Source organism: Chaetodon trifascialis, chromosome 16 (genome assembly GCF_039877785.1).
Source record: "Chaetodon trifascialis isolate fChaTrf1 chromosome 16, fChaTrf1.hap1, whole genome shotgun sequence".
Taxonomy (NCBI): Eukaryota; Metazoa; Chordata; class Actinopteri; order Chaetodontiformes; family Chaetodontidae; genus Chaetodon; species Chaetodon trifascialis.
The window spans coordinates 13,766,294-13,792,615 of NC_092071.1; the positions used below are offsets into that span (position 1 = coordinate 13,766,294).

At 42.1% G+C, this 26,322-nt stretch overlaps 1 protein-coding gene across 4 annotated transcripts in view; it reads right to left on the reverse strand.

Moving 5' to 3' along the window:
* The window catches only part of nrg2a (neuregulin 2a), a 70,719-nt gene that overhangs the window by 14,444 nt on the left and 29,953 nt on the right, over window positions 1-26,322 (reverse strand). For all 4 annotated transcript variants that reach the window (XM_070983602.1, XM_070983600.1, XM_070983601.1 and 1 more), the window contains exons 2-4: window positions 23,214-23,379; window positions 22,270-22,388; window positions 1,814-1,934 (exon numbers count right to left, since the gene is read on the reverse strand). In XM_070983602.1, coding sequence (XP_070839703.1) covers window positions 1,814-1,934; window positions 22,270-22,388; window positions 23,214-23,379 — 406 coding nt within the window. The remainder of the gene's footprint in view (window positions 1-1,813; window positions 1,935-22,269; window positions 22,389-23,213; window positions 23,380-26,322) is intronic.

Below are 26,322 nucleotides of genomic sequence, written 5' to 3' on the forward strand. Positions count from 1 at the left end.
TCGATTAGTTGCTTGACAGAAAATTAATCTGCAGCTAGCTCCATTGTGAGATTTGTTGTTTTTCTCTGTTCAGAATCAATTTGGAAAACACCACTAAGGGCTTTACGAACTTATCAGAAATACATTTTTAGAATCTTTTCTAACTTTTTACAGGCTGAGACAAAACCTTTATCGAAAACTCACACCATGTAGATGCTGTGTGTTCATTGTGATGTGTCAGCCAATCAAATGCACTGGCAAACGTAATGGAGAGATTACATTATTTTAGATTTGACTGGAACAAAAAAGAGACATCCTTACAGCTTCAAAGTTCAAAAGAGCAAATGATCAGAAAAAAATATGTTTACTTGAGCAAGTTACTTACTTTGGGTCATTTATTAACCTCACCCCTCCCCAAAATAAAGTTTCTACCTCAAAGTGAAGGTGCTGGGCATAAAAGTAGGGCTAGCTGTCTGCAGGACTTGTTTAGCCAGTGAGTAATACCCACTGAAGCCTGGCCTATATTGAATGAGATGGCTGTGGGGCAACAAATCCCTGCAGGCCATCACTGCATTATCCAACTTTTCTGGACCCATGCCTCAGTCGTGAGTGAATTAGCTGCAGCAATTGAGTTATTGCTGCTTCCAATTTGTACACAGCGTATTGAACGGCTGTTGCAGCCATGTCCTCATTGCTTGTTGAGCATTCTTCCTTGGGCCAACTGGGCACAGGAGCCTCGCCAGTGTTTTCAGCTCTGAATCAAACCAGCCAAAGGATTTATGCTATGATGACATATGGTCGAGCAGAACATGCAACATAATATCTGACAGCCATGACAGGAGACAATGTGATTATTGTGTGTTAGAAGTATAGTATTAGGCTTTAATGGCTGTGACAGTTACTGTTACAGCGGTGCACCACTATTTTCATTATCAATAAGCTTAATGATTAATTTCTTGATTAAATGATGAATCTCAAAAATGTTTAGAAATGATAGAAGAAAACCAAATCACATTTTACTTCAAAAACTACATAGATGATTAATCAATCATGAAATTACTGCAACCATTTTTCTGACTAATCAAGTCATCGCTGCACATGTTGCTGTTTTTCAGGGTTCTGAAAAACAGAAAAAAAAACATGAAAGAAAACAATTTATTTTAAAAGATAACTCCTCCTGAACATCGTTCTAAATAATGTTTCTTGACCCCGAGTCTAACACAAACTAAAATGTAAATGTCAAAGATAAAAAAAAGGTTGTTTCTGTGATAATGTCAACCTGTTTTTTTCCTGAAAAGCTGAGATACATGGTCCCTTCAGCACACTTTACACATGGGTCTTGATCCCCTCTGCCAAGGACCTCAAATGTAAGCAATGATTCTATTTACCTCACTGGGGGCCTCTAACAGGCATAAATATTTGCTCACTACTAAAGCAGTGACTCATGACATTTTGAAAAGGCTTTTAATGTGCAGCCCTCCTGTACACTAAACATGACTTAAAAGGATGAGGACACCACCGCCTCACTCCATTATTAGTGTTAAAATACACAACAGGTGGGTAGTTAAGCAGACTGGCAGCATTTTCCTGTGATGTGTTGCTGCTGCTGCTGCCGCTGCTGCTGAAAGAAAGAAGAATTAAATCAAGTGCTATCAGGAACACAAACAGCAGGATAAAATTTGTAGCTTGGATGTTGGGGAATATTATGAGGGTAAAAATGTCATGAAAAGTTTTTACATTAAGACTGCAGGACAGAGAATGTGTAAAGGGTGAAAGGTTGACAGTGAACACGTAATTTTCCAGGTGAATCCAAAAAACAAAGGAGTTAACTCACTTGCAGGAGAGCTGATTTATACCATGTATGAAGTAACAGTCGCCGCCATTCACACAGTAGGCCTTCTCTGTGTCGTTGCATCTTCTGGCGTGGCCTGAGCCTGGAGATAGCGTTGTGGTTACTGAGAAAAAAAAAAAAAAAAAACACATTACCACCACTTATTCATCTGAATCTTAATCCATCTTTTCTTCTTTGTGCCAGTTTACTCTATAAGACAGTCTTGGAAAGATGAATCAGTGATGATTTAAAAATGAAATAAAGAGGCATCATGACACATGATTTTCATTTGATATGAACTTGACTGTTATGCTTATCAGAATGAGAGTCTTTCATCCGACAAGTATTTTCAGTGTTGCTCATATTATGCACTTTTATTTCCACGAGAACTCTTAAGTTTTCCATCCACAAATGTAATTGTGTCTCTAAGCGGTGTTGACACTATCTCAAGAAGTTCTATGAGCAAAGATAAATATTTCCCTGACATGGCGTAGGAGTTGTTTATGCATTGACTCAGGTCCTTGGAATGGCCCAAAATGTCATGTATCTGCACTTAATCCCCCCGACTGAATAGATATAATATGTTTGGGATGAAGTCTGCTTATCAGGACGAAAGCAGGGACGTTCAAAGGAAGGGGAGTGCTGAGAGAGGTGCACAGTGGCAGGATTGGGCTTGAGAAGGGAGGAGCGTGCTTTGCATGTCAGATTTTGACACCTGATTGCAACTGTGTACCTTCTGTCAGATGCTATTAGCACCTAGGAAGAATATGACAGCTTGCTGGTCAGAATACAGAAGTTTCCAATCGGAAGACCTGTGCAGCTACGGCATGTCAGCTTCAGCGATCATGTCATGCAAAATGTTGTGACAAGGAATTGCACTCGGATTTGATTCAGCTGGGCCACTGGCTCTGACATATAGTAGGCTGTTTGCCACCAGTGCTAGATTTCACAACTCCCATTTGTTACACAGTTGGAGAAGCCAGCCTGACAGTCCTCTGCATGGAGAAGTGTGCTCTGCCTTGTTCAGAAGCACACTTCTGGTTTAGCTAAAACAACAGTGGTTAATTCCCGTGCTAGCCAGCATAACAAAGCAAATCGTTGACATCAGTCCGCGCTCCACTTGCCAGTATGAATAAGTCCAATCACAATATTACAACTACAGCTAGAAATGTTGTGGTAATTGTCAGTAAATATCATTTATTACCAAAAAGGCATGTCTTCACTTTGCACAACGCTAGTGTGCTACTTCAAACATACAGTCCAGATACGTATCAAAATCTTCCCTTCAGTATGTCTCAGGTGGTTCTCATGCTCTGGCAGACACAAAGGTTTACTATTACAAACATCCCTGCAAACAAGTGATAAATCTACAGCTGGTTTAATCTGAGGAGATGCGGCGATCTTGTACGAGATGTGATTTATAACTGACCTTTCATTTTTGGGGTGGAAAAAGTCATATATTTGGGCATGAGTCATAAGCTGTCATGTTATCATTTTACTGATGTTCCCCAAAAATGATTTAAAGTTTTCAGCATACCACAGCACCCCTCCGCTGTCACCTCAAAATTTTTCCCAAAACATTTCCAGGTTCACCAGTTAATCAGGACTACCTCATCGTCACACCTGACCTCTCACTTGGAGTGCTGGCGTGTAAAACACCTCGTAAAAAAGATCAGACAAAGCTGTCAGGAAGAAGGAACCTGAAAACATTGTAAAAAAAAAAAAAAAAAAACCCTCCTGCGCTCAAAATAGAAGCCTTGTGCAGTCTTCCACCGTGAAACACACAAAACAAAAGGCGGCAAAAACAGGCTGCATGAATCTCTATCTGGGGCAGCAGCCGATCCCAGAACGCAGAGGTAGGAGGGAGGGGAACGTCCTGGACAGCTCATCATCAGTCCTCTGCAGGGCGGGCTGACACACAGACAATCACACTCGCACATAATCTCCAGTCCACCTGGCTTACATGTGGGTGGACTGTGGGTGGAAAACAGACAACCCAAAGAAGAACCCACACAAGGAGGCAGAGAACATGTAAACTTCACACAGAGAGGATCAAGGCCAATCTGTGAACCCTGACTATGTTCTGCTGGCAGAGTTTATTTGGCTGCTGGTCATGCCAAATCTGTTTCACTGCACTTGCTTCTTTACTCACTCTCACCATTTTTGTTTTCAACCTACTTTTGTTTATTTGGTCACAGATTCCTTTGTGCATGACGCCTTCATGGGCATTGATCACTACATTCACATTTTGTTGATTCATTATTATTCAGCGGGACACCAACTTCACTCTCTCTGCCAGATTTGCATGAGATTTGGCTTTAAAATGATCTGGAAGCCCATTAAGGCACAATACTTTCATTCAGAGATGTATCACTTTTTTTCTGATGCAAGAGAACGATCACATCCGAGACGACAGTCAACACATAAAATGACCAGTAAAATGACTAAAAGCAAAGACAAAACTAACACATGAACGAACAGATCAAATCAGTAACATATAAAATAACTAAGACAGAGCCAAAAGGTAGAAGTAGGTCTTGAGAGATGATTTAAAAGAAGGCAGTTCTAGCCTAAGTTCCTCAGGTCAGCTATTCCAAAGGACTGCAGCCCTAACAGCAAAGACCCTCTCACCCTTGTTCATTTAGCCTTAATTGGGTAATAGCTAACGGGGCTTTTTTAGAGCAAACTATGGGCTGGTGAGTAATGATTTAGAAGCTCAGCCTAGTAACTCTGTGCCATATCATGTCAGGTCTGAAAAATTGAGACTAAAATTTTAAAATCACTTCTAAAACAGACAGGCAGCCAGTGAAGAGAAGCTAAAGGAGGGGAAATATGATCATGATTTGGCTAAATGTCTAGCAGCTGCGTTTTGGATGCCCTGAAGCTGTGTCATCATGTTCCGGCCAAGGCAAGTAAACACGGCATTATGATAATCCAGATGACTGAGCCAGCCTTTAAACATGGGACATGAGATTGAGGTTGTGATCTAAAATAACTCCAAGGTTCTTAACTGTGGGTACAACATGATGAGCTTGAGTGCCAAGAGCTGGCAGCACTTGGCTATAAGTGTGTTCAGGAAGGATTTCCATTTTGGAGATGAAGAAAATTTTCTGCCATTTAATCCCTTAACCTCAGCAAGACCATGACTGTATGCAGGGAAGATAATCAGATGGTTTGCGGGAAAAGTGAGTATCATCTGCATAACAAATGATACGCATTGGTGGATTAATCAAATCCTTCTCCATTGCTGTAAAGAAAGACTCAAATCCTTACTTGGATGATGACATGCTGTTCATCAGTACAGGATAAAAAAACTGACAGTCCGAGAAGAACCTCAGAGGTACAGACTTGGTTTAAGACCTCAACAGCTGGAACACCAGTCCTGTTTTGCTTTGCCATTCAGCTGAACACTCCCAGGTGGCGAGCCCACAGATCCCCCTCCAACAGACAAGGTTCATTTACCTAAACAACAAACATCACCTGCCAGTGTTCAAAAGCTTCTAGGAAGAGTAGAGCCACATTCACGCTATGTTATTTTACCCTCAATGCAGTAAAAAAAAGATTAAAAACTGCCTGATTTGGACAATCCAATGCTCTTTGAGGGAAGTGTCACACTCAGTAGCATTACAAACGGCATCAAAATAGTAGGTATTGTACAGGGGCTTAAAAGTCAGTGTGTATCAATTAGCTTTATGTGAAGCTTTATGTAAAATATGTGAAAAATTTCATATAAATCCAGTCAAAGGAAACATTTTCTGCAACTTTGAGGAGATGATCATTTAGCTCTAAGGAGGAACCCCAAAGCTTTTAAGATCATTTTTTTCCCACGACTTAGCAACACTCAACTGACTGTTGCAAGTTTCAGCGCCTTCAAAGATGGCATCTTTCCCGATACTAACAAAAACAATCCAGTTGAGAACAGTTATTGGCCTGCAGTCATCAGCTGACATCCAGTCCATGATACTGCACAGAAAATGTCCCAATTCCTCTTCCTCTCCTCCCTCTCCCTGCTGTCCTCCCTTCTTTCCTTTGTGTCCTCCAATTACACCCCCACAGTGAGGAAAAGTTCTGGTTTCAGGACGTCTTGTATGAACTTAGTCTCCGTCCTCATCTCAAGCTTAGAAATTCTTCATTATGAAGCATATGGACATTGCACACTGATCATATTCGTCACGTCAGCGAAAAGTGAGGGAACTGCAACTACAGTGATACGCAGAGCATCTATAAATCACGCACACGCAATCGCTTCAGGTTTTACAATAAACTTGAAAAGCTTGACAAAAATATGTAAAAACCTGCTGAGCAGTAGTAAAGATCCGGGTAGGGCCCTGAGACGCCATGGATTACTGCTTCCTGTCTTCACCTGCAGCCAGCGGTCAGACCGAACGTCCACGTCCTCATAATAAATACTGTAACCAGCCACTGTGCTGTGTAGATCAAGATGATGAGGCTGTTCTGTCATTAGATAACTGTTTTGTCATTATTGTGTAACTCTATCTCCTAGAAATTATGTTGGTATTCTACTAGTTTCTTGGTTAAAGTTAGGGAGGAAAAGTGATCTGGATTAAATACTGATGAGATGTATTTATTTTGTTTGTTTTTCACCACCAAAGCGCCCTTGCTGCACTAAACATAACCACACAACGGATGTGACCCTGGTATTTGTTGTCAAAATTCAGCACACCATACCACAGAACCACTTCCCCACAACATGAGTGTGGTTATACTTTGCTAGGGAACATAATCCAGGCAGCAGGTTTGGATAGTGGTATGTATGACGATTTTGAATCAACGTGGTAAAGCTGATGGGGTCAAGAAATCACTTAAAAGTCACAAAAACCCGGTGTTGACTGGACATGAAACAAGGATGTAAATGATTTTTTCTTACAGCAAGTGATGTTTGTATTGCAAAATCCCTATTAAGAAACAACATCATTGTGTTATAAGTTGAAAAGTCATTGACCAGCTGACAAATGCTACCTTAATTTGTCTACTTTAAGTTGTGGTGAAAGCTTCCATTTGTATTCAGTAAACACAAACGCTTTCTCCTTCTCTCAGTCACAATCTAATGACGGGCCAGCAGCAAAAGTCATAGTGATCTTCAGAGCTTCATTTGGCCCCTTGTCCTCCGTCTGACTGCACTTCAACATGTAGAAGAATGACAGCATGTCATAGCACTGGCAGTAGATTTCTCACTTATTGGAAAACCCATACAAGGAGAGGTGCATGTGGACCCTGTCCCAGTGATGAAACAAGACCTGTGTTTTCTTTCTGAGGTGATCTGGTTCAGCCAATACAGTGTTTACTCAGGCTGCACCACATGTTTACTTGAGATTAAAACTAATGACAAGGCCTAAAAATTTATTGACATGGTTAGAGATTCACACACAAACAGCAGAGGAGCATCTTTAGGACTGCATGATGAGGATGAAAAATGATATTTAAATCATTGCACTGGTGTGGTTATAAAAGGGCTTATAAGGTAACATTTGACACATTACCGCTTCCTCTTTCATACATTTCCTTTCTAAATGACTGCAAACCTATGATACAGCAACATATCTGCAAGCATGCCAGTGCATTTTGTCCTTTGATAGGAGCAGCTATTATTTCATGACACATACTGGAAGTTAAAACTGTCATCAAGGCCTTTTGTTGTCAACATCCTTGAGCGTTGGTTGGACCACAAACTTTGCGATAACTTTGGAATTTTATGTGTCTTTTCTCAGTCTGTGTCAGTTCAGAGGTTTTACATTGCTCAGTGGATGCTGGGTTTTCTTACATTTGTTTTAAAGTTTTAGTTGCAAATCACTCCTCTGTTGTCAGAGGAGGATTTTTGTGCTCTGCTTTTGTATTACACTGCATTGTTTGGTGTTTAATGTGAACGGCTGATGTGAGGTGGACTGGTGGACCAGTGAGGCTGCTGTGAACAGACCACAGTGACTTCTGTTGACAGTTGGTGTAATAACATGTGGAGCAAATGCTGGATGTGTTCATCATTGCCATGTGGAGCAGCTGTTCAGCCGGGTTAGAGTGGCAGTTTCTTTTGCATGTATCTAATAAAGAAAAAATAAATGAAGAAAGTACATTGCACTGTTGAGTATCAGTAATATATAATTCCAACTGTGTATTTTACAAACCAATCAAGACACATGTTTTGTCATTTGATAGCTCCTCTGTTCCACCTGCTCCAGTTAGTCCTGTCAAATGCAGGATCGTTTTCTCTTTATACTGTTTGAAGTGACAATTATGAGAAGGGCAAAAGTGGACCGCACTATTAACAAAAATAGCTTTGTCTTATTTGGAAATTAACAGTTTTGTTCTAAATCTTCTTTTCTTTTTTTGTCTTTTATTGGTTGTCATCCTCTTTCCAGACGCAGCACTTTTATCTGCACCAATCCCCATGAGGCAAAACGGTAATGGTGAGACTAAAAATGGCTGATAAAAGAGAGACTTTAGCCTGATCATAGCAGTCTGGACGTTTCCTACTTGTCTTGTATTACATTGAGAATGCATTTAATCACTCAGAACAGTTTCCAGCCAGAGAACGGACTCTGTTACATGTAAAATCTTTACATGTAACAGAGAATCCATAAATATCATGCAGCACAATTCCCCATCTCTCAAAGGAGACCAGAGTTCAGGTGTATTCGTCAAGGTTGACTCTGCTTTCCTGGCTGGATGTTGGAGACAAATTCCTTTAACCTAAGGAGGAGATCAGACACTCTGCTAAACAGTTTGCTTATCAGCACTTATGTGGCCGGGGTTTAGTCAAGTTTGCTTGGTTTTTTAACCTCAGGTTTCAACTTTCCTTGGTTCTGTAGCCCAGGGGCTTAATCTTAGTTGACGAGAGGTTTCCTCTAGGTTAGTGTGAGCCACAGTGTTTAGCCATCAGCCCTTGCCACTGACTTTGATTAATCCTTCATGGCCCAAGAACTGAAAAGAAAAGCTGGGGGTGCAAGCAGGACCATCTGGAAACCTTCATAAACATGCCTGTCTTTCCACGCTCTCCAAAGGATTCTAGGAAAATCGTAAAAATGAAAAGAGAGGTCCCCATTGCACCGTTTTTTTCCCTCTTGAGGCACCCTGTGCATATGCAGCAAACAGAAAAGTGCTCGCACTGAATCCCAGCCCTGCGCTGCACCTCACAACCCGGCCCGAAACGCTGAATTGTGTAATGAAATACATTTTCAATTGGCCTGTCTATGGTGCTGAGTTATATACATGTCCCCCTAATTTATGACAAATGTTGATAATTTACTGCAGCTTGGCTTAATCTTTTTCACTTCTGCAGCGCAATTGAACAGAGAGCCATCGCAAAAGCACAAGGCAGAATCTGATTCTGTGCAGAGAGAAAAGCCAAGGCAGTTATTCAACAAGCAGTGGACTGGTTCCATCTGGACTTTGTTATGGCTTTGTGTTTTCACTCTTAAAAGCAATGTTATCAGAATAAAAACTATAAATTATCTTGCCTTTTTGGGAGTATGTCAGTGAGCGAGAACAGTGTGCAGACCGGGTGCAGAGCGGGAAGCAAGGCAGATAAAAGGCCATGCAGCTCCAAAAAGTAAAATTCAGATCATAGCAACATTAAGATGCAATCTCGATCAGTCATGCAAATGCTTTATTATGTTACAAATGTAAACTAACTTTTTATGGCCTCAGATACATGCAAAACTCTTTTAGTCACATGCAAAAAAAAATCTAATAAATGTCTATAAACTCAAAGTGCACGCTGGGCAGTAGTGTGTCAACAGGTGGCACCATACTACAATACCACACAGGGCCTTTAAACTCTTTCTTTTATTAGATAATGTAAATCCACATAATCCAAACAAGCAGAAAAATTAAACTCAGGCTGTAAAAATCAGTCGGATGGGAAAGTGATAAATGTCTTAAGTACAGACCCTTCAGCAGACACATAAAGAGGATGGTATCTGTAATAGCTCTGCCACCCAGACATGCTTTTCCACAAGTCAGTTTTATGTACCAGAAAAAAGCTCTGAGCGGCCCCCCTCACCTCACCTCCCGACTCCTGGCAGGGAATGTCTGACATGTCTCCTGTTACAACTGGGACCAAGACCTTTTATCTCTATAGCCCAATTCATATTGCATGCATTCTTAGCTACACTTGTGTGCACTACATTATGTGCCTTTCTGTAATTTTGAAAGGCCTGGGTATGCTTGATGGAATTAATAGATAAGATAAACAGACAAGGAAACAGTACAAAAGACCAATTTGGTGAGTGTGGTTTTGGTTCAATATGAAGCTGTTGACAGCTTAGTCTGATGTGGTGAAAGAGGATGTGCAGCGACAGTTAAGATGATGCATGCATGAAAGAGAAGAAAAAAAGACTTTATTTGTGGTTTTTTAGCTATTTATTTTACAGGAGTACGGGTATTGAATAATGGTATTAAAGTCTATAGAAAGTGGAGCCGGAGACAAATTACACCAATAATAAAGCAAGATAAATGTTGGGACCTTGCTTGCACTCATTGCATTGCTACAAGAAGGATCTGCTACATGCAAACATTTGCTTTTATATTTATGAAAGATTGATACTTTCCTATTTGAATTTTGTTAATTACACACAATCCATGTTTTCATTTTCAGATTTAGAAGCACAACATACTTTGACAGGAGCTCAAGTCCAGACAAATGTAGCAGCAGTGAAAAGAAGAAAGGAAAAAAACAGAAACAAACGAGATAAAGGCCAAAAAAAAAAGAGAGGGAGATGGATACGGGAGTAACGCAGGGAAGAGGAGGGTTGAGAAAAGGTTTGTCGACAGGATCTTAGGTTGGAAAATTTTCCAGCTTGCCAAAGCCAACAAAAAACAAGCACGCACCAACTTCCACACATACAGTATAGGCACACCCAATCAATGGCAATATCCAACATCTGTGTCTCCAAGCATTTTGTACAGAGTTCAAAGTGAGCCAAAGAGATTTCATGTCAAATGCCCAAAGAGGAATTAAATTACTATTTACTGTGGGTAGGACGCACCAAAGAACCCATTATGAATGAGAGTGCACTTAAAGCTTCTTCTTCTTTTTTTTTTTTTGAATAGAAAATTATCCACAATTCAAACACCTTCAGTATGAAACAGGAATGTTTAGAAATGAACAAAATGGAGCCTGCCAGGAACATTAATCTACCACCCACTCTCCAACAAGACTGCCACTGCCACAACCAGTGTGTCTTCTTTTATATTCTTGTCTCCTATTACCATTTTTCAGTCACATAGCTGATATGCCTGGTCTTGCCTGCCTCAATCATCTCAGCACTGAAGTGAAATCAAAGAGCAGCCCAGTGTGTGTGTGATTGCACAACAGCTGCTCACGCAGAAGCAAAGTGCACCGAGGAAGGGCAGGGTATGGTGCGGGTGCCTAAGCGGGTGCTGGTATGGCCCCTGGCGGGCACCAGAATGTGTGCAGTTGGCAACAAAGTGACACATGGTGTTTTCCGTGGTGCAGTTCCAGGCAGGGCTGTTCTCCACTCTGTCTTTTCAGAAGCAGTTCAGGCTCAGCGTGGTGCTCCGTCAGACCTGTTGCTTTGATTTTCCCACTCCGACCTGAGAAGCTATTGCTTACTGCATCCTTTTGCTTGCATCTTTCCCAACTAGTAGGTTGGGCCACTAGAGTCAAAAATGTGAGAAGGAGCAGGAGGACACCTCTGCAGAAAGCCTTCAAAGACACCGTGGGTTTACTCCTGCAGGGACGTCTGCTTAGCTGCCAAAGATTCAAATCACTGAATCACTTAGTGTAAAGGGAAAAATCCACCACATGTTTCCAGGACATATGGTCATCCACTTTACAGCCACGCAACTTGGTTTCATCTTTTGTCTAAAGTCTTCTGACAGACAGCAACACTGGTGGTAAAGGTCAGAGGAGGAGATTTGTGACTTGAAGGTGACACATTTGAACCTGAAGGCCAGGAGGAATAACCTGTGAAAATACAGTCTTCTGTTCCTTCAGTATCTGCTTCCAGAGTGCCATTCAGCAAGGCTTTTGCTCAGCTGAAGCAGCTCTGTGACCAGCAACTGGAGATGTCTCCAACTTCTAGACTTGGATCTGGATGAAACGAAGCATTTGTGGCTACATGCTCATTTTGTGTACTTTGTGTGGTGCTGTTTTAACACTGGACAAGGATTTATCACGATAATAAATAAATATAAATAAATAAATTAAGTGTCTAATTTATGTTTAGAAGACAAATCAACTTACTTCATGAAGCTATTTAACTGCAAACTACTTAAAATTGCTCTTGCAATGAGCTTGAAGTTATGTGTTAATGTTTGTTATGAACGAGGTGACTGATTTATGTGCCGCTTCCTCCGACAGATGAAGTTAGTTCAGTCAGACAGCTCACCTTTGAAATGTTTATTACTGCTGTAGAGCACAGTTCATCTGACCCCGTAGATATGTTTACATAGAGAAATTGAAGAGTGATGGGAAAATATCTCTGTAGCCTGCAGGTGGATGCTGGGGTGGTGGTGGTGGTGGGGCTGAAAAGACAGGCAGCGACACTGATGCATCGCAGTATTGAGGGCAGAGGGAGAGATTGGAAATTTAAATAGGCCGCCAAATTGGGAGGTTGCGTTTGGTAGATGATTGTCTGGATTAAGGCATGTCATGGGTGTATATAGCAGTACAGCTCGACTAGATCACAAGCGTCGCCTCATCCTGTGTAAAGGAGGAAGTTATTCAGTTTCAAAGTACTAGCATGAAAATGGATATGACACAGAATTTGTCCGACCTCCGCAGTCTGGGTGTGAGAGCTGTGGGGAGAAGCTAATTGGACCCAGCAGGAATTAGCTCGTTTAGAATTTAAACCTTCAAACTCCAAGATTTCTTTCACTGTAATCAGAAAAATGTAATAAAAATCGGAATGATGTGAGACACTGTGAGAGTGTTGGTTAGGAAACGCAGCACCAAGTGAGCAAGAGATGTGCAGGGTGGTGGCTCACCTTCGGCCCCTCATATTGCTCTGTCATTAGCAGTTCCTGGTCCGTTCTTTGTCGACAAGCTGCTCAGAGTGCGTGATTTATTTCATGGAGTGGAGGCTTGAGGCTTTTTTTTCCTCCAATGTCTCAGTTTATTGTTAGAGCAGATGATAACAGCAGAGCCAAGAGAAGATGCCCAGCTGTCTGTTAAAACTGGGATTAATTTCACTGAAAGTTTTGGAGATTATGACCTTTATTTTAATGGCATTTGATGACTATATTTTCCATATATAACCGCTCCTACAGAATCTCCCAGACAATATATTAGTATCACGAAATGGCTCTAGAGAATTATCACTTTAACAAAACAAAATTTGAGGCCTTCACATGTCCCCGTTGCCCTTCATCTTCAACAGCTGGCCCTCTTTTCTGAGGAAGGGCAGGCTATGCAGCCCATTACCAGATACAGAAGACATATACCACAGCTCCATATTTGGGTCTTATGCTCACAGCTACAGTAGTGGCCAGCTGCTCGGACTAAAGGTTTTCCCTCTGCTATTCCTCCAAACGCCAGAAAGCACACAGGCTGTGCTTCACTCGTGTACACACACACCACCCACTCGCTGTACGTCCCGGAAAACGGGCAACGGAGGGCAGCTGTTTTGTTAGCCTGCCGGCCCTCTCTATACTAAAGGATGAGTTCAATGTGAGTGTATCAGTGATTAAAGTGAGTGTGAAATGGCTTCCACAGTGCTGACAGTAATGCCATACACATGCACAATCCCAAGGGAAGAGCTTACTCACCCCCAACAGACATGATGTGATGAATACAGTTGCAAAATCACCAACAAAAGGAAGCGTCATGATGGAGTAATGGGCGGTTTAGGATGAGAGACAGCTGTGGCAACCAAACTATAGTACTGCACTCCTGAGCTTTAAGCAATGGAATGGTAAGTATATGTTCCTCATGTGCCCAAACAAAACTGTGAAAGAGCGCAAAGACGGTCAGGATCGCTCATGTCCAATTCTGAAAATTGCAAAGTAATAGGAGGAGCAGGGAGTTTGTTTGATGTGAGTGAACAATAGTTTACTCACAGACCTGTTTTCAGCGTGCTGCCTTTGTTCACTGAACCTCCAAGCAACTGCAAATTATTAGTGACTCAGTGCGAGCAAGCCTTTATGACGCAATGAATCATTTTTAGACAATATTTTTCCCTTCTTTCAAAGTATTAACAAACAGTTCTCATTAGTTCTTTGGCACGTTCAAATCCTGCACAGTCACCCACAGTTGGGGTCACCATCGGGGGAAAGACCACCAGGACAGCTGAGGGGGCCTGAAAGGGAATCTTTTATTATGCTATTAAATTAAGTCTCAGATAAGTTTGAGTCCCAGACCCTGGAAGAGTTAACAAAGCCCTGCACACAGCAAAAACCTCATGTCACCTCCTGCTCACATCACTCAGCTCTTCCAGTGTAACAGCTGCTTCCTTCCACACACATAGCAATATCCTCACTCATCCACACTGAGGGCTTAACTGTCCCACATAACACAGCGAGATTACCGCACATCCTAAGAAGTGAGATGTGTTGTGATTTTCAATAACTTAGTTGTTTTTGCAAAGATTCGATGGAGGGCGCCTACTTATCGCGGTGGATCGACGGGATTAAAGCGAATCAAGAGAGCAAGCAGAACATAATGATGCTTTGAGAAACTTTCCTAAGTGGTTTTATTTTATGTCTTTTGCTCCGATTCCGATACTGATAGGGCTCAACAGCTGCCTCTTCTCCAGCACATTAGCACATGCATGTTGAAGCCAATAAGTCATACCACGCATAGCCCTTGTCAAAAAAGCAATGAATTACTGGCAAACAGTATTAGAGAGCTGATTTACGCTGGATGTGTCAGCCATCAAGCATTAGTTATCTTCTGTCACGTTAACTGGAGGACGTTTGAGTTGAAGGACTGCTCAGTAAACTGGCCTCCCATTGCTATGTCAGAAAACACAAATAAAACATCTTAAAATTGACGTCCTCTAAGATTTGATGAAGTGGGTTTGGCTGAGGAACATTAGCGTGTTAGCAGATATAATTATTTCATCCAAAAACACATGCTTAAAAGCTTATAAAAACATCGACATCGAGATGCCAAAAGAGCAGCCAAAACACGGAGGTGGCTCTTTCCTCACAGGCATTACAAGACTAACACATTTCTGTTGAAGTATCCCATGAAGTTGCTTGATATTCATCACAAATTAGTGTTTCAGTGTTTCCCTTTGATGTTTTATTCCTTTGGATGCGGTTCGAAGCTTATGGTTCAAGTCCTCTTCAGTCCTGTGCTGCATGTGCACACTGAGCCCTTTTGCAACATCACATGCCCCGATGGCTCAGTGATGCTCGCACGGCCGCATGATGTGCGCTTACGATGCCGTGGGTGTTCATCTGCTCATGACATACACTCTTCCATTTACTCTGGATCTTCCCACTGTACCGGATGCTGCCCACTAATACAGAGAGGCTGCGACAATAAACAAAAAACAGCGTGCAGTGTGGGTGAAGTGACGATTTTGCGACTGCCTCTGCATCTAAACATTGCTGGGGATGAACTTCAAAACAAGGTCCAAACTCTGACACGCTCCAGCTGTCGTGAGGTAAGAGGTGACGTCGGATGGGATAACAAACAGTGTCTTTGCAGCTGATGAAAGTTGAGCATGGACTGTGAAAGTAATGACTTGATTGAGTTTTAAACTGTTTCCTGTGGTCACTGTTGGGCATTAACTTCTTTTAACATTTAACATTTGTGCTTTGTGGAAAGCTGCTGTACTCTAACCCCATTTTGTTCAACAAAACTGGAGCACAGAATCAGATCTATCTATCTATCTATCTATCTATCTATCTATCTATCTATCTATCTATCTATCTATCTATCTATCTATCTATCTATCTATCTATCTATCTATCTATCTATCTATCTATCTATCTATCTATCTATCTCTTTCAGATCCTGGATTTCGTTCTCCAACTGGCCAACTGACAAACCTGAGATGGTGGTGCAATCGGACGGCCACCTTGGAGGAATGCCTGTCCAGACCCCAGGACTGAGGATAATTTTGAAAAAGTGGGCATGACTAATAGCACGGCGGCTTGATCCACAGAACTCGACAAGCGGTTCTCCAGTGGGCTGTAAATACAGAATGCTTGGCAGATGCGAAGGCCTGTTCTTCTCAGACATGGCTGCTGATGCTGCTGCTTACCCACACCAATCAATAGAATTGACCGGTGTACAGACACTCCACATTCAGCCACAACCACAACTAACATCCTTTAGCGTCATTAGAGATGAGTTTATCTTGTCGCTTGCGTAGTAAGAGTGAGTAAGTTTTGTTCTTACTACTCAGACTAGATAGAGACATAGAAGGAGCAGAGGAAGTTCTTGTTTATCTGGTTCAAAGAGGCACTTGCTGTAATGTTTCACTTACGTAGGACCGATATGAAAACTTACTGGAAGAAACCAGAAAAAGCTGTGGGAGTTGTTTTTTGGTGTTTATTTGTGTTAGGCTCTCTGTAACGTTTAACATTAACTTAGAAAAAATCAGAAAAATAATGGCTTTCCGCTCCAATGCAAAGAGGTTACTGAGTCATACTGCAGAAAACGTAAGTCAGAGTCTATCATAACATCTTTTGATACCTTTTCTTTGTCAGTCTAAGTATGGCGAATGAACCCAAGCATAGGACATTAAACATGATTTTGCCTGTCTATAGAGTGTCTAAGGCTTTTTTTTTTCACTACAACTACACAAAAAATAATGACAGTAGAAGCTGACTGGTTTAAATCATCATAAAAATATTTCTTTTTTAGTTGTTGTTCAAGTTTTAGGCCCACAATTCCTGGACTATAACACATCTGCTTTAACAACTGTGCTTAATTGGAAATAGTAAAATACATGGTTATAGACTCTTTGTAGCTCTGAAGGCAAATACAGTATGTGGAACACAACTCTATGAAATGTTTGGAAAGAGCCAACCAAAGAGTTTACTGCTTATTAAAAGCAAAAGCAAAATGTTCTGATTCTTTATCAGTTTCAGATGTGTTTCTGTTGTTTGTGTGGCTTTCTGGCATACTTTATCTCCCTCGGTAGAATGACACTGTAGTGCCAAATCACTACCAATCAATGGGAACCATCTATTCAATCTTTAAAAGAATGCATACACAAATCATTTCAATTGATAAAAGAATACATGCAGCAGAAAATTCAGCTTCCTGCACTGGCCTGAGGCAGGTTGACGTATGGGATGGGATGGAGCAAAATACTTGAAAGCCATGGCATGTGCTGGAGTCAGAAGTGACCTAGATGCAACACCTGGTAAAGTCTATATCTCGACTAATTGAATGCATCATGTGTTGGAGAGATGTTTTGTCCACTCAATTGTAAAAGTTACGAGGTAATTTTTAGTCAGTTAAAGTTTTGTGACTGTGTTTGGCTTCAGGACAGGGAGTGAAAACATGTCATGGTATGTGCACATGTGTGTGGGTACATGTATGTGTGCGTATATATGAATGTGTGTGTGTGTGTGGGCCTGCGTGCATGCATGCGCGAAATTGTTGCTGGTGGGCCCCAGCATGACTGCTGAGGTTGGAGCAATCATATGTTCAGCTGTGATTTCCATCAACACATTCCTGGACGCTCACACACTCTCTCAGCGGAGCTGTGCACAGCACCCCCCAAGGATGTGACCTGCAGCCTGCAGACACATGGCTGCCTCACAAGCTCTTATCACAACACAGCAGCCTGTAGGATAATGGGAGGCCTTAATCTGAAGCCACGTGGAGCCAAGCAAACTTTGACTAGTGTTGCTCCTTCACACTGGCCTTATAGAAAACAGTCGATGATATACTACACCGTTCTGCAGAAGGCCAGCAGGTCTTACCATGCCAGACTGATTACAGGGTAGAGGTCAGACCAAATGGACAACAAATGGTCCCTGGTCCTCCACACTGGGGGTTGGGCATAAGGCTGAAAACACCACTCTGGAAAAGGCAGCAATTGTTACAGAAACTGCTAAAGGACATATGATATTCCAGACCACCAAGAGACACACGCTCGCTCACACACATGCTGTGTACTGTTACGCATTCTGCCACAATGTCGAAGCTGTCAAAACGCAAACAATAAAACACGGAGGAAAGCCTTGTGGTTTCAGAAAAGAATGTCAAAATCGCTCCGCCGATTGATGCCACGTTCCTCCAAAGCAGCTAAAGTGCAGCAGCCACAGAGGACAGATGAGTCTCGAGGCTGAAACAGTGACAACAAGGAACTGAAACATTCAACTCAGCAGAACATCCAACCATCTGCACTGAATAATTATACAGTAACTGGCACTCAATCAACTGACAGTGTGCGTTTCTCCTTTACTGGTCAAACAAACAAACAAAAAAAGTACATGAGTAAAATCCCCACACAGGTCTAACCACTCTGTACTATTGGCAAACTGCATGGCTGGCATGAAGCCACAGTGTACTGCGTGCTTTAAAATACATGAGGGATTCACTTTCAGTTTAGCTTCAGCCTTGAACACACTGGTTATTTTTTGAGGCCCAAGGCCATTTGCACACCATGGTCCACATCTCGGATCAGAGATACAAGCGTGTCGCATCTGTCTTGCTGCACAAATATTGATATGGATTGGCTATGCTGAGTGATGACCAGCTGTTATGTGTGGTATCAATAATAAGGGTCTATATGTTTTTGCTTCCCATGGCAAGTGGCAGAGATTCTTTCCTTCCTATACTTCTTTATGATAAACTGAGCTATCGTGTTTTCATTTAAGGAATGTTTAGGCAACTCCTATTTAATTGCACCTCAGGGTTACGTGTCAGCTTTGTCTGGCACTCCTTGTGTAGTTGATGCTATGCATGTCAGCTAAATGGACCTATGTTCAAACTCGTTGATAAAAATGTTGCTGTGTTTGTTGGAGCTGAAATTCCAAAAGTGAGCTGCTGTGTCACTGCTTAAAAACTTGCAACAGTCAACAACAGTGCAAATTAAGGAAAACAATCAACAAGTAAATAAATAATCAAAGCAATAATATTCTCCATGAGCGACTTCAACCCTCCACCTCACGCAAACACAACAATGAGTGAAATCAGTGCCTGGCACAGTGCAGGATTCTGTGTGAGCTGCTGAGCTTGTGGTGGCTTGTGTTCACCATGTGGTGGAGCTGAGTGATGGTTTCCCAAAGTATGCCTTCACCAGAACAGACAGCAGGCAGGCACAGCCATGTGCTACATACTCTCTTGCTGCAAGGGTAACAATGATGCTCCTGTATCGAGCTGCTGTTTGACTTTATCATCTGTTCCCTGTTCACTTTCTGCCTGAGTGATGGCCGATGTTCCTGTTGCATTTTCCTCTGAGTCTTCGCACTGATAAAGCAGGCTGCAGCTGTGTTAGCATGCATGCATGCCAGATATCGTGAGTGGCGCAACACAGGTAGAAAAAGGCATGCTCTAGCACCTGACTGTAGACATCAGATATACAGTAGGAAGGTGCCTTGGACAAAGCCAGGAAGCACTAACTGCATTCGAAAATGGGTGTGAAAGTCTCCTCTGCAACACAGCGGGCTCTTGTCTTCCTCCTCTTCATACTTTTCTCCCTCTCTCCTTCACTGTCTGCCTCTCTTTCCTCTAGCTGTACCCCCTTCTCACTCTCTCCCCCGAATGTCTTTGTCTGCTTCCTGTCATGCATTCCCTCATTTTGTAATCCCCCCCCCCTTTATTCACGCTCTCCTCTTCTTTTGCTCTCCCCGTCCATCTACATCTGCACCCCTCCCCTTGCTCTCTCTCTCTCTCCCTAGAAGGCACACATACACAGATAATACTGCGGCTACATGCTGCTTCGGCAACATACTGCAGCAGGCAAGCATACTCCACTGCAGCCCTTTAACACAATAGCCGTTTCTCTTATGACCTTAGGATGGAAAGCAGCTCTTGGTCTAAGTGAATTACACATCCTCTGCATCAAAATCAGTTTGCTTCAAATGTTTTCAGTTTCAGATGTTTTCATATTCAACCTGTTTCGTAGCCAAAGAAAGCCCTTTATTGTCACAAACATTCTCTGCAAACGCAACGTGCCTTTTTTTTCCTCAACATCTGCTGATTTCAGCATTTCATCCCAATCCCAGCAACATGCACTTTGCGCTGCCGTTTCTTTTCATTGACGTATGCAGCTTCAGCGGAGCCCTCCCCCTGCTCATGGACATACCACCCCTGATTCGCCCTGTCTTGCCTTCTCCCCTGAAGCATGACGGAAGTAGGCGTGCTGCTGTAACACAATGGGACTTTTTTATTGAACAGCGAACAAACACATTCGCACATGCACAAACAAAAAACACACGGAGACAGGCATCTGATGATCACGGCACCTGATAGGACATACAGTGATGCCATTGTTTGAACATCCAGGAGTGATTTAACGAAACGTCAGTGCTGACAGATGCCCTCGCAAAGAACACACAGAGATGCGTTCACACAATCGCATGCCCGACAATGTGCAAACGTGCATGAGATTTAAGGCAATGTGCACAAATGTACACATATGTTTTAACTATAAGCATATTTTGCACCAGATGGAGGGATATCATGTTTTACTTGTTTTAAACAGTGTGTGCTGTAACTGAAAACACTGTCTAGTGTACCGTATCATGTTTTATCCATTGTGGCTACTGTACAGTACGCCTCAGCCCACTTGTTCATTGCTTTGTAATACTATATTTTCTTTGATATTGCTGAATTACAAGCACTTTTGTCTGCTAAGATCATCATATAGAGTTTCACGGGCCACCAGTCACATGTTCATAAGCCTTCATTAAACACTCAGGCAAACAGGTGCTACCACCAGGGATTCCCCCGACCTTTGCAGGCTGCAGAGCACACATCTAACCTATTTTATTTAATTGCCACTAAGCATGATTGTTGCTCAGTGATTACCTTTTATCAAATTAATTTTTCATAAATGTTAGCACCTTATGGCTGGGCCTTGGATTCTTACGTCACTGACCCTTTAAATAGTGCGCGCTGGTAAGGAAAGAAGAAAAAATATCATTGCACTGGAATAAAGCCAAGTGTCATAACAAGCGTACAGTATAAGTCACACGATCTGGCTGTAAAACTTACTGAAGCTTTTTAGATGTCAGAAAATAAAAAGAGGCAATGTGCAGCCCCATTTAAATACAAGATAGATGACTTCTTTTCTGCACAATTGTTTGCTGGAAATGAAACTTGCATGTTGGAACCACTGAGAATCTCTGTGTTTTCAAACACAATGGGCCCTTTCTTTATCTGAAAAGAGCTGCTACTCTAATAATGCAGCTCAGCTTAAGTCTGCTAACCATAAACAATGGCACTAAAAGGTGGCCTTGACAAATCTAAAGAGAGAAGGGGGAGTAATTATTGCGCCTGAAAGTGAATACAAGGACACTGAGTGATGGCTAAACTCCAGTGCCTCCCTTTTCCTTACCAGCTATACCTCTCATGCCAGTGTGGAATGTCTCCAGAATTCATCCTGCTGTCAAGGTCAGCGATGAGAACGAGAGCATCTCTTCTGTGGTGCGGCGTGAGGAACCCACATTACTTACAAACTGTATGATTCTAGTCAACTGCATGGTTCACCCGCAATAGCGTGAATATGTTGTCATGCAGGTTGGAGTTAAAAAAAACTAATACTGTGCTGCTGTTTGACATCACAGCCCCTCGTCTGCACAGCATGGATAGATAGATAGAACAGCCAGGTGAACTGAGTGCACCAGCAGGATGCTCATGCACATCAAGCATCACCTGACGGATGACCTGCCGTATGGTTCTCTGACACAATCAGATAGCATTAAGTCCCTCCAAAGCTGCACAAATTGTATCTCCTTATGTATTTTCTTTTATACTGGCTCCATCAACTCAGACAACAAGCTACCCACAGCAGCCGCACACTCACTACCCGCACTACTTGGAACAAACACAAACTCACCACCCCACCAAATGGAAGCAGCTGTTATCAAAACTCTTTCATCTGCTACAGTACTTTGCAAAAACTCAGCAATGCACACACACCACTACTGAACGAGCCTGTTAGATTCTATCACACTCTGAAGATTTAGACACTTTTTTTCCCCTTACATATTCTGTCGGGCTATGTTTTAGATGTTATACTCTATAGTCTGCTGCTTTTGTTGTGTGCTAGTGACGGTCAAAGGCACTGAGCGGTGTAGTTTTGTTGGATTTCACGTTGCCGGCAGACTGTCGTGAATGAAAAAGTGAGAGATGACACCATACAGTGCATTTAAATTCCATTCACCTCCAAGTACAATGTACTGTTCCACTGATTAATGGGCCCACAGCCACATGTGTGGACAGTTGTTCTTCATGCATGTTAGCGCTCTTACATGCCTGTTTGCGATGGCTCCTTTTGATCTCTCATTTGGCATGAGAACAGTCATGATAACAACAACAATGTAATGTAGCAGTCAGTACTCACTGCTTTGGACGTTAACAGTGCCAGTGGAGTTGTCCTTCCCCAGCGGGTTCTCCACCACACATGTGTAATTCCCAGAATCCTCCAGTTTTGCTCTGCTGATCTGGACTCTGGAGTTTTTCCTGTGGGAGACAACACTCGCACAGCTGAGTCAGGGGAATCAGGGCAGGGAGGAAATAGCATGGAAACGCAACAAGTGGAAACATGGGGGACAGAGAGGCAGACAACAGGGCAAGCAGCAGCATGGCAACAACACTCTGCTCTGATAGGGTTACATACTCACTTAGTCTGGGGCAACATTTGAGGGGAGAAAACTGCTTACAGCAAGAAAGCACAGGACCAAATGTTACAGCCACTAAGCACAGTGTATTATAAGAGGGGCTTTTAGTTTTACAGCACCACCCAATGTCAATATCCTTACATCAGTAGGAGGTTTAACCTCCACAAAACTGTGTGTTAGTTAAGCCGACCTGACTGGGAGAGAGTGCAGCAGGACTAGAGATGTAATTAATTGTTGCATATGGTGGCACAAGTCAGCCTCGCTGTTGCCCCAGTGGCCAATTGTGGAATTGCAACAAAAAAAAAAGAAGACGAAGAAGAAGAAAAATATGCAGCCCAAAATAAGCGGTTTCCCCAAAAGGCCACTGACATTAAAGAGATGTCTGTGAAAGTAATGTTGGCATAAGGAGGGAAGATAAATGTTTTTAATCTAGAATAAATCATTACACTACATTTGAATAAAGGAATAAGCTTTTAAAATCCCAAATATTAGATACATGTTTTAGTCAATTTCTTTATTGACATTGATTTTTAAACACGTTTCAAGCTAGTATCTTGAAACACACCATCACCACAACGTGCTGATAATAGCAACTCCACCTCCGTCAACCCCACCTTCATCTCTTTTCATCTTACATATTTACAGGACGCGGGTGACTTGTACTCACTGGCTGTTCCTTATTCGGACTTTTTTGCTTTTCTTCAGCTCGTTGCCATCTTTGAACCATCTGTAGGTAGGGAGAGGGTTCCCTGTAGCCTCACACTTTACTGTGAGCTTGCTTCCCTCGTCCACTATCATTGGATTCTTCATCGGTTTTAACTTTGGAGCCGCAGCTAAAAAGAGAGAAAGAGAACTCAGTGTTATTACCCATTCTAGACACAAACTTGATTATAGTTTGGCTTGCACAGTTGGTTCAGGATTGTGTGTTGGTGTTTAAGGAGGAAACGGCGAGACAAAGGAGGACGGAGAGGCAGCAATGGAGCCAATCATCATCTCTATGGACTGAGCCAACAACTCTCTCATGTGACCACCAGATGTTGCCACTAGAGACATTATCAACTTTGCCTCAGACTAATAAACTCCGACTTTGCGGTGATAAAACCACCTGACGCAATATTTAGCAAACATCCACTGGCTGATGAAGAAAATCTGTGACCACAAACTCATGCAATTAGTGGCAACCGGTAAACAAGAAAAGCTGAGATCATGTTAATGCTATAAGAGCTAGTTTGTTGTGATGACAAAGCTTTTATCATAACTCTTTTATCTGCTACAGTGCTTTGCAAAACCTGTTACCCTACCACAAAGGATTCAGTCACTTTTTTCAACTTTCAGATTCTAATACCGTAGCATTTATTATATCTTAAGTCTGAGGAAAAAACAATCATTGTCTTGGTATGTTTCATAATTTCTTGCACCTTTTTTCCTCATATAAAAAAGCTAATTGAAATATACAAGATGATCTTTGTCCAAACGCATGTATACATGCACACACAACACACACTCACACAAACACTTGCCAGCTGACAGCTGCACACATGTTTAGGAGAAGACTCATGCAGGGTGGAGCAAGAGAGAAGGGGTGAACAAGGGTCAACCAGGGGCTGGCCAAGATGCCCCCCTCTCTCTCCTACACACAAACACTCTCTCTCCATGTGTAACATTTACGATTTCATGCATATGCTAAAGTGAGCAGTCCTGCAGAGTCCAGCTGCTTGCTGTGCATCACCTCTGAAGGATGACAGCAGAATGAAGACAAACAAAGCATGACAAGCAAAATGAAGCGTACATAGGTAATGACTTCAATTAAACATTGGAATAGAGGTGCACCAAAATTATCCCCTGTCGTCCTCTTTTTTGAGAGACTGTCCTACTTCACTGACCTGGTAAAGGCGACACGTCTGCACGGAAGGAAAAACCTTAATGATGCTGCATTTTTCAATTTCTCCCTTAAAATTCACCCCTTGAAATTTGAAAGAATAAGAAAACACAGAAGTTGTGGAAAAGTCAGCGTCATAATCATGTGCAGTGTTTTGAGGAGCTCGTCTCATCGATTCTGCAGAGGTCACTGTTGTTTATTACTGGTCTAGGTCTGTCTATGAGTATGTCCTGTTTGCTCTGACTCTGGTCACTTGGCACTAACAGTCCTCATAGGAGCCAGAGCAATTCCAGCCGTGCACCTTTTTGGGATCAGACATTCAACTCCAGCTGATATAGATGACAATTATGCAGCCTAGATAGAGTCTACTATCAACCATCCTTGTATATCCAATTTTTGTCCCTCTTGCAGGTCTGGTGCCCACAATGTAGATGTTATTTTTCAGAAATATGTGCTATTGATGCGATTAACTTCATTTGATTAGTAATCTTACAGCACTGAAGGTTTGTGATGTTTTTTTTTTTTTCATTTAAGTAATAATATTACTGAAGTCTATAACTTCAACAGCATGAATTTGCTCAATTTAACACAAAAGGCAATTCACAATGCAGGCAGGCATGATTATTCCATGACACTGAGTACTACATTTACTGAGAGCCATCTGTCTGATGCACACTTTGAGCCTATTTCCACTGGAATCACAGATAGTGAAATGTCAAATTGAAAATAGCTCATAAACAGCACAGATCAATGGAAAAAGCAACTATTCTTAGTTCAATAGCAGCTATTTGTTACTAAAATTACTCTGCCGCTGGTCAGACAGTGGACTTTTATCTGTGAGCAGCTTCCTGTTGGAAAATGTGAGTGATGATATTCATGGCATTTGGAAAATAAAGACAAAGACTGGAACACAAGGCAGATGTGCCTTTGTACTTAGTAAACTTAATGAGCTTATTCTCGGGATGGATCTTTGTGCTGCAATTGCTCGGGCAGTTAGTTCAAGATTTTACTGTCCCAAAAGGGTTTGGGACAATAAAAGCCTCATTTATGCAGCAAGGCATAAATGTGGTTTCGCTGAAAGTCATAATATTATATAGGCTGAACATATCCTGTATACCGCCATGTAAAATCAACTCGGCAAGTGGTGGGGGTTTATCAATAGCCTCTGGCAAGGCAATATACTGAACATGAGACTCCTGATGGTCCAGATGTTCTGCATTAAACATTTTCTGTTATTTAACAAATGTAATGCACTATATGGGAGTAGATGTTAAATAAAGATCAGACTACACAAAGCCCTATGGTCTGCTGATCTCCCTAATTTTCACAGTGCGCTGGCTAAAAAAAAAAAAAATCACCCATACTGTATTAGTTGTACCGTATGCAATGACACAGAGATTTGTGGCTACATGGCACATTGATGAATAGCATATGCACATGTGCACGGTTTGATAGGCAGCTAGTTTGCAAGCTGCTTTATCTGATGACTTTCAAAAGTTGCAGAACAGAACCAAACCCACAAATGTCCCAAGTCTGAAAGCGTACACGATTTCAACACACACTCAACTCTGCCAGACTCAACCAAGCACACTGCCTAAGGAAATCCTTGTCAGTCATAGTCAGAGAGCTGCAGGAATGAGGCTCCACCATAAAGAAAAATGTTTAGTACTTTGCCTGGACACAGGTTTGTCCTGGCCAAGTAAATTAAACAAGCTTTGTCCTTGCCTGGAAAAGTTACAGAAACACAGAACTGCACTTCTCATCAACCCGGTGAGCCAGATGTGCCTGCTCTGCTCCACCTACGGGATCCAGCTCTAATGAAGACACAGTCCATCAGACACTCTAGCTTTGAGATACAGATGTTTAACATTATATACTGCACAGAGATTAGTGGTCA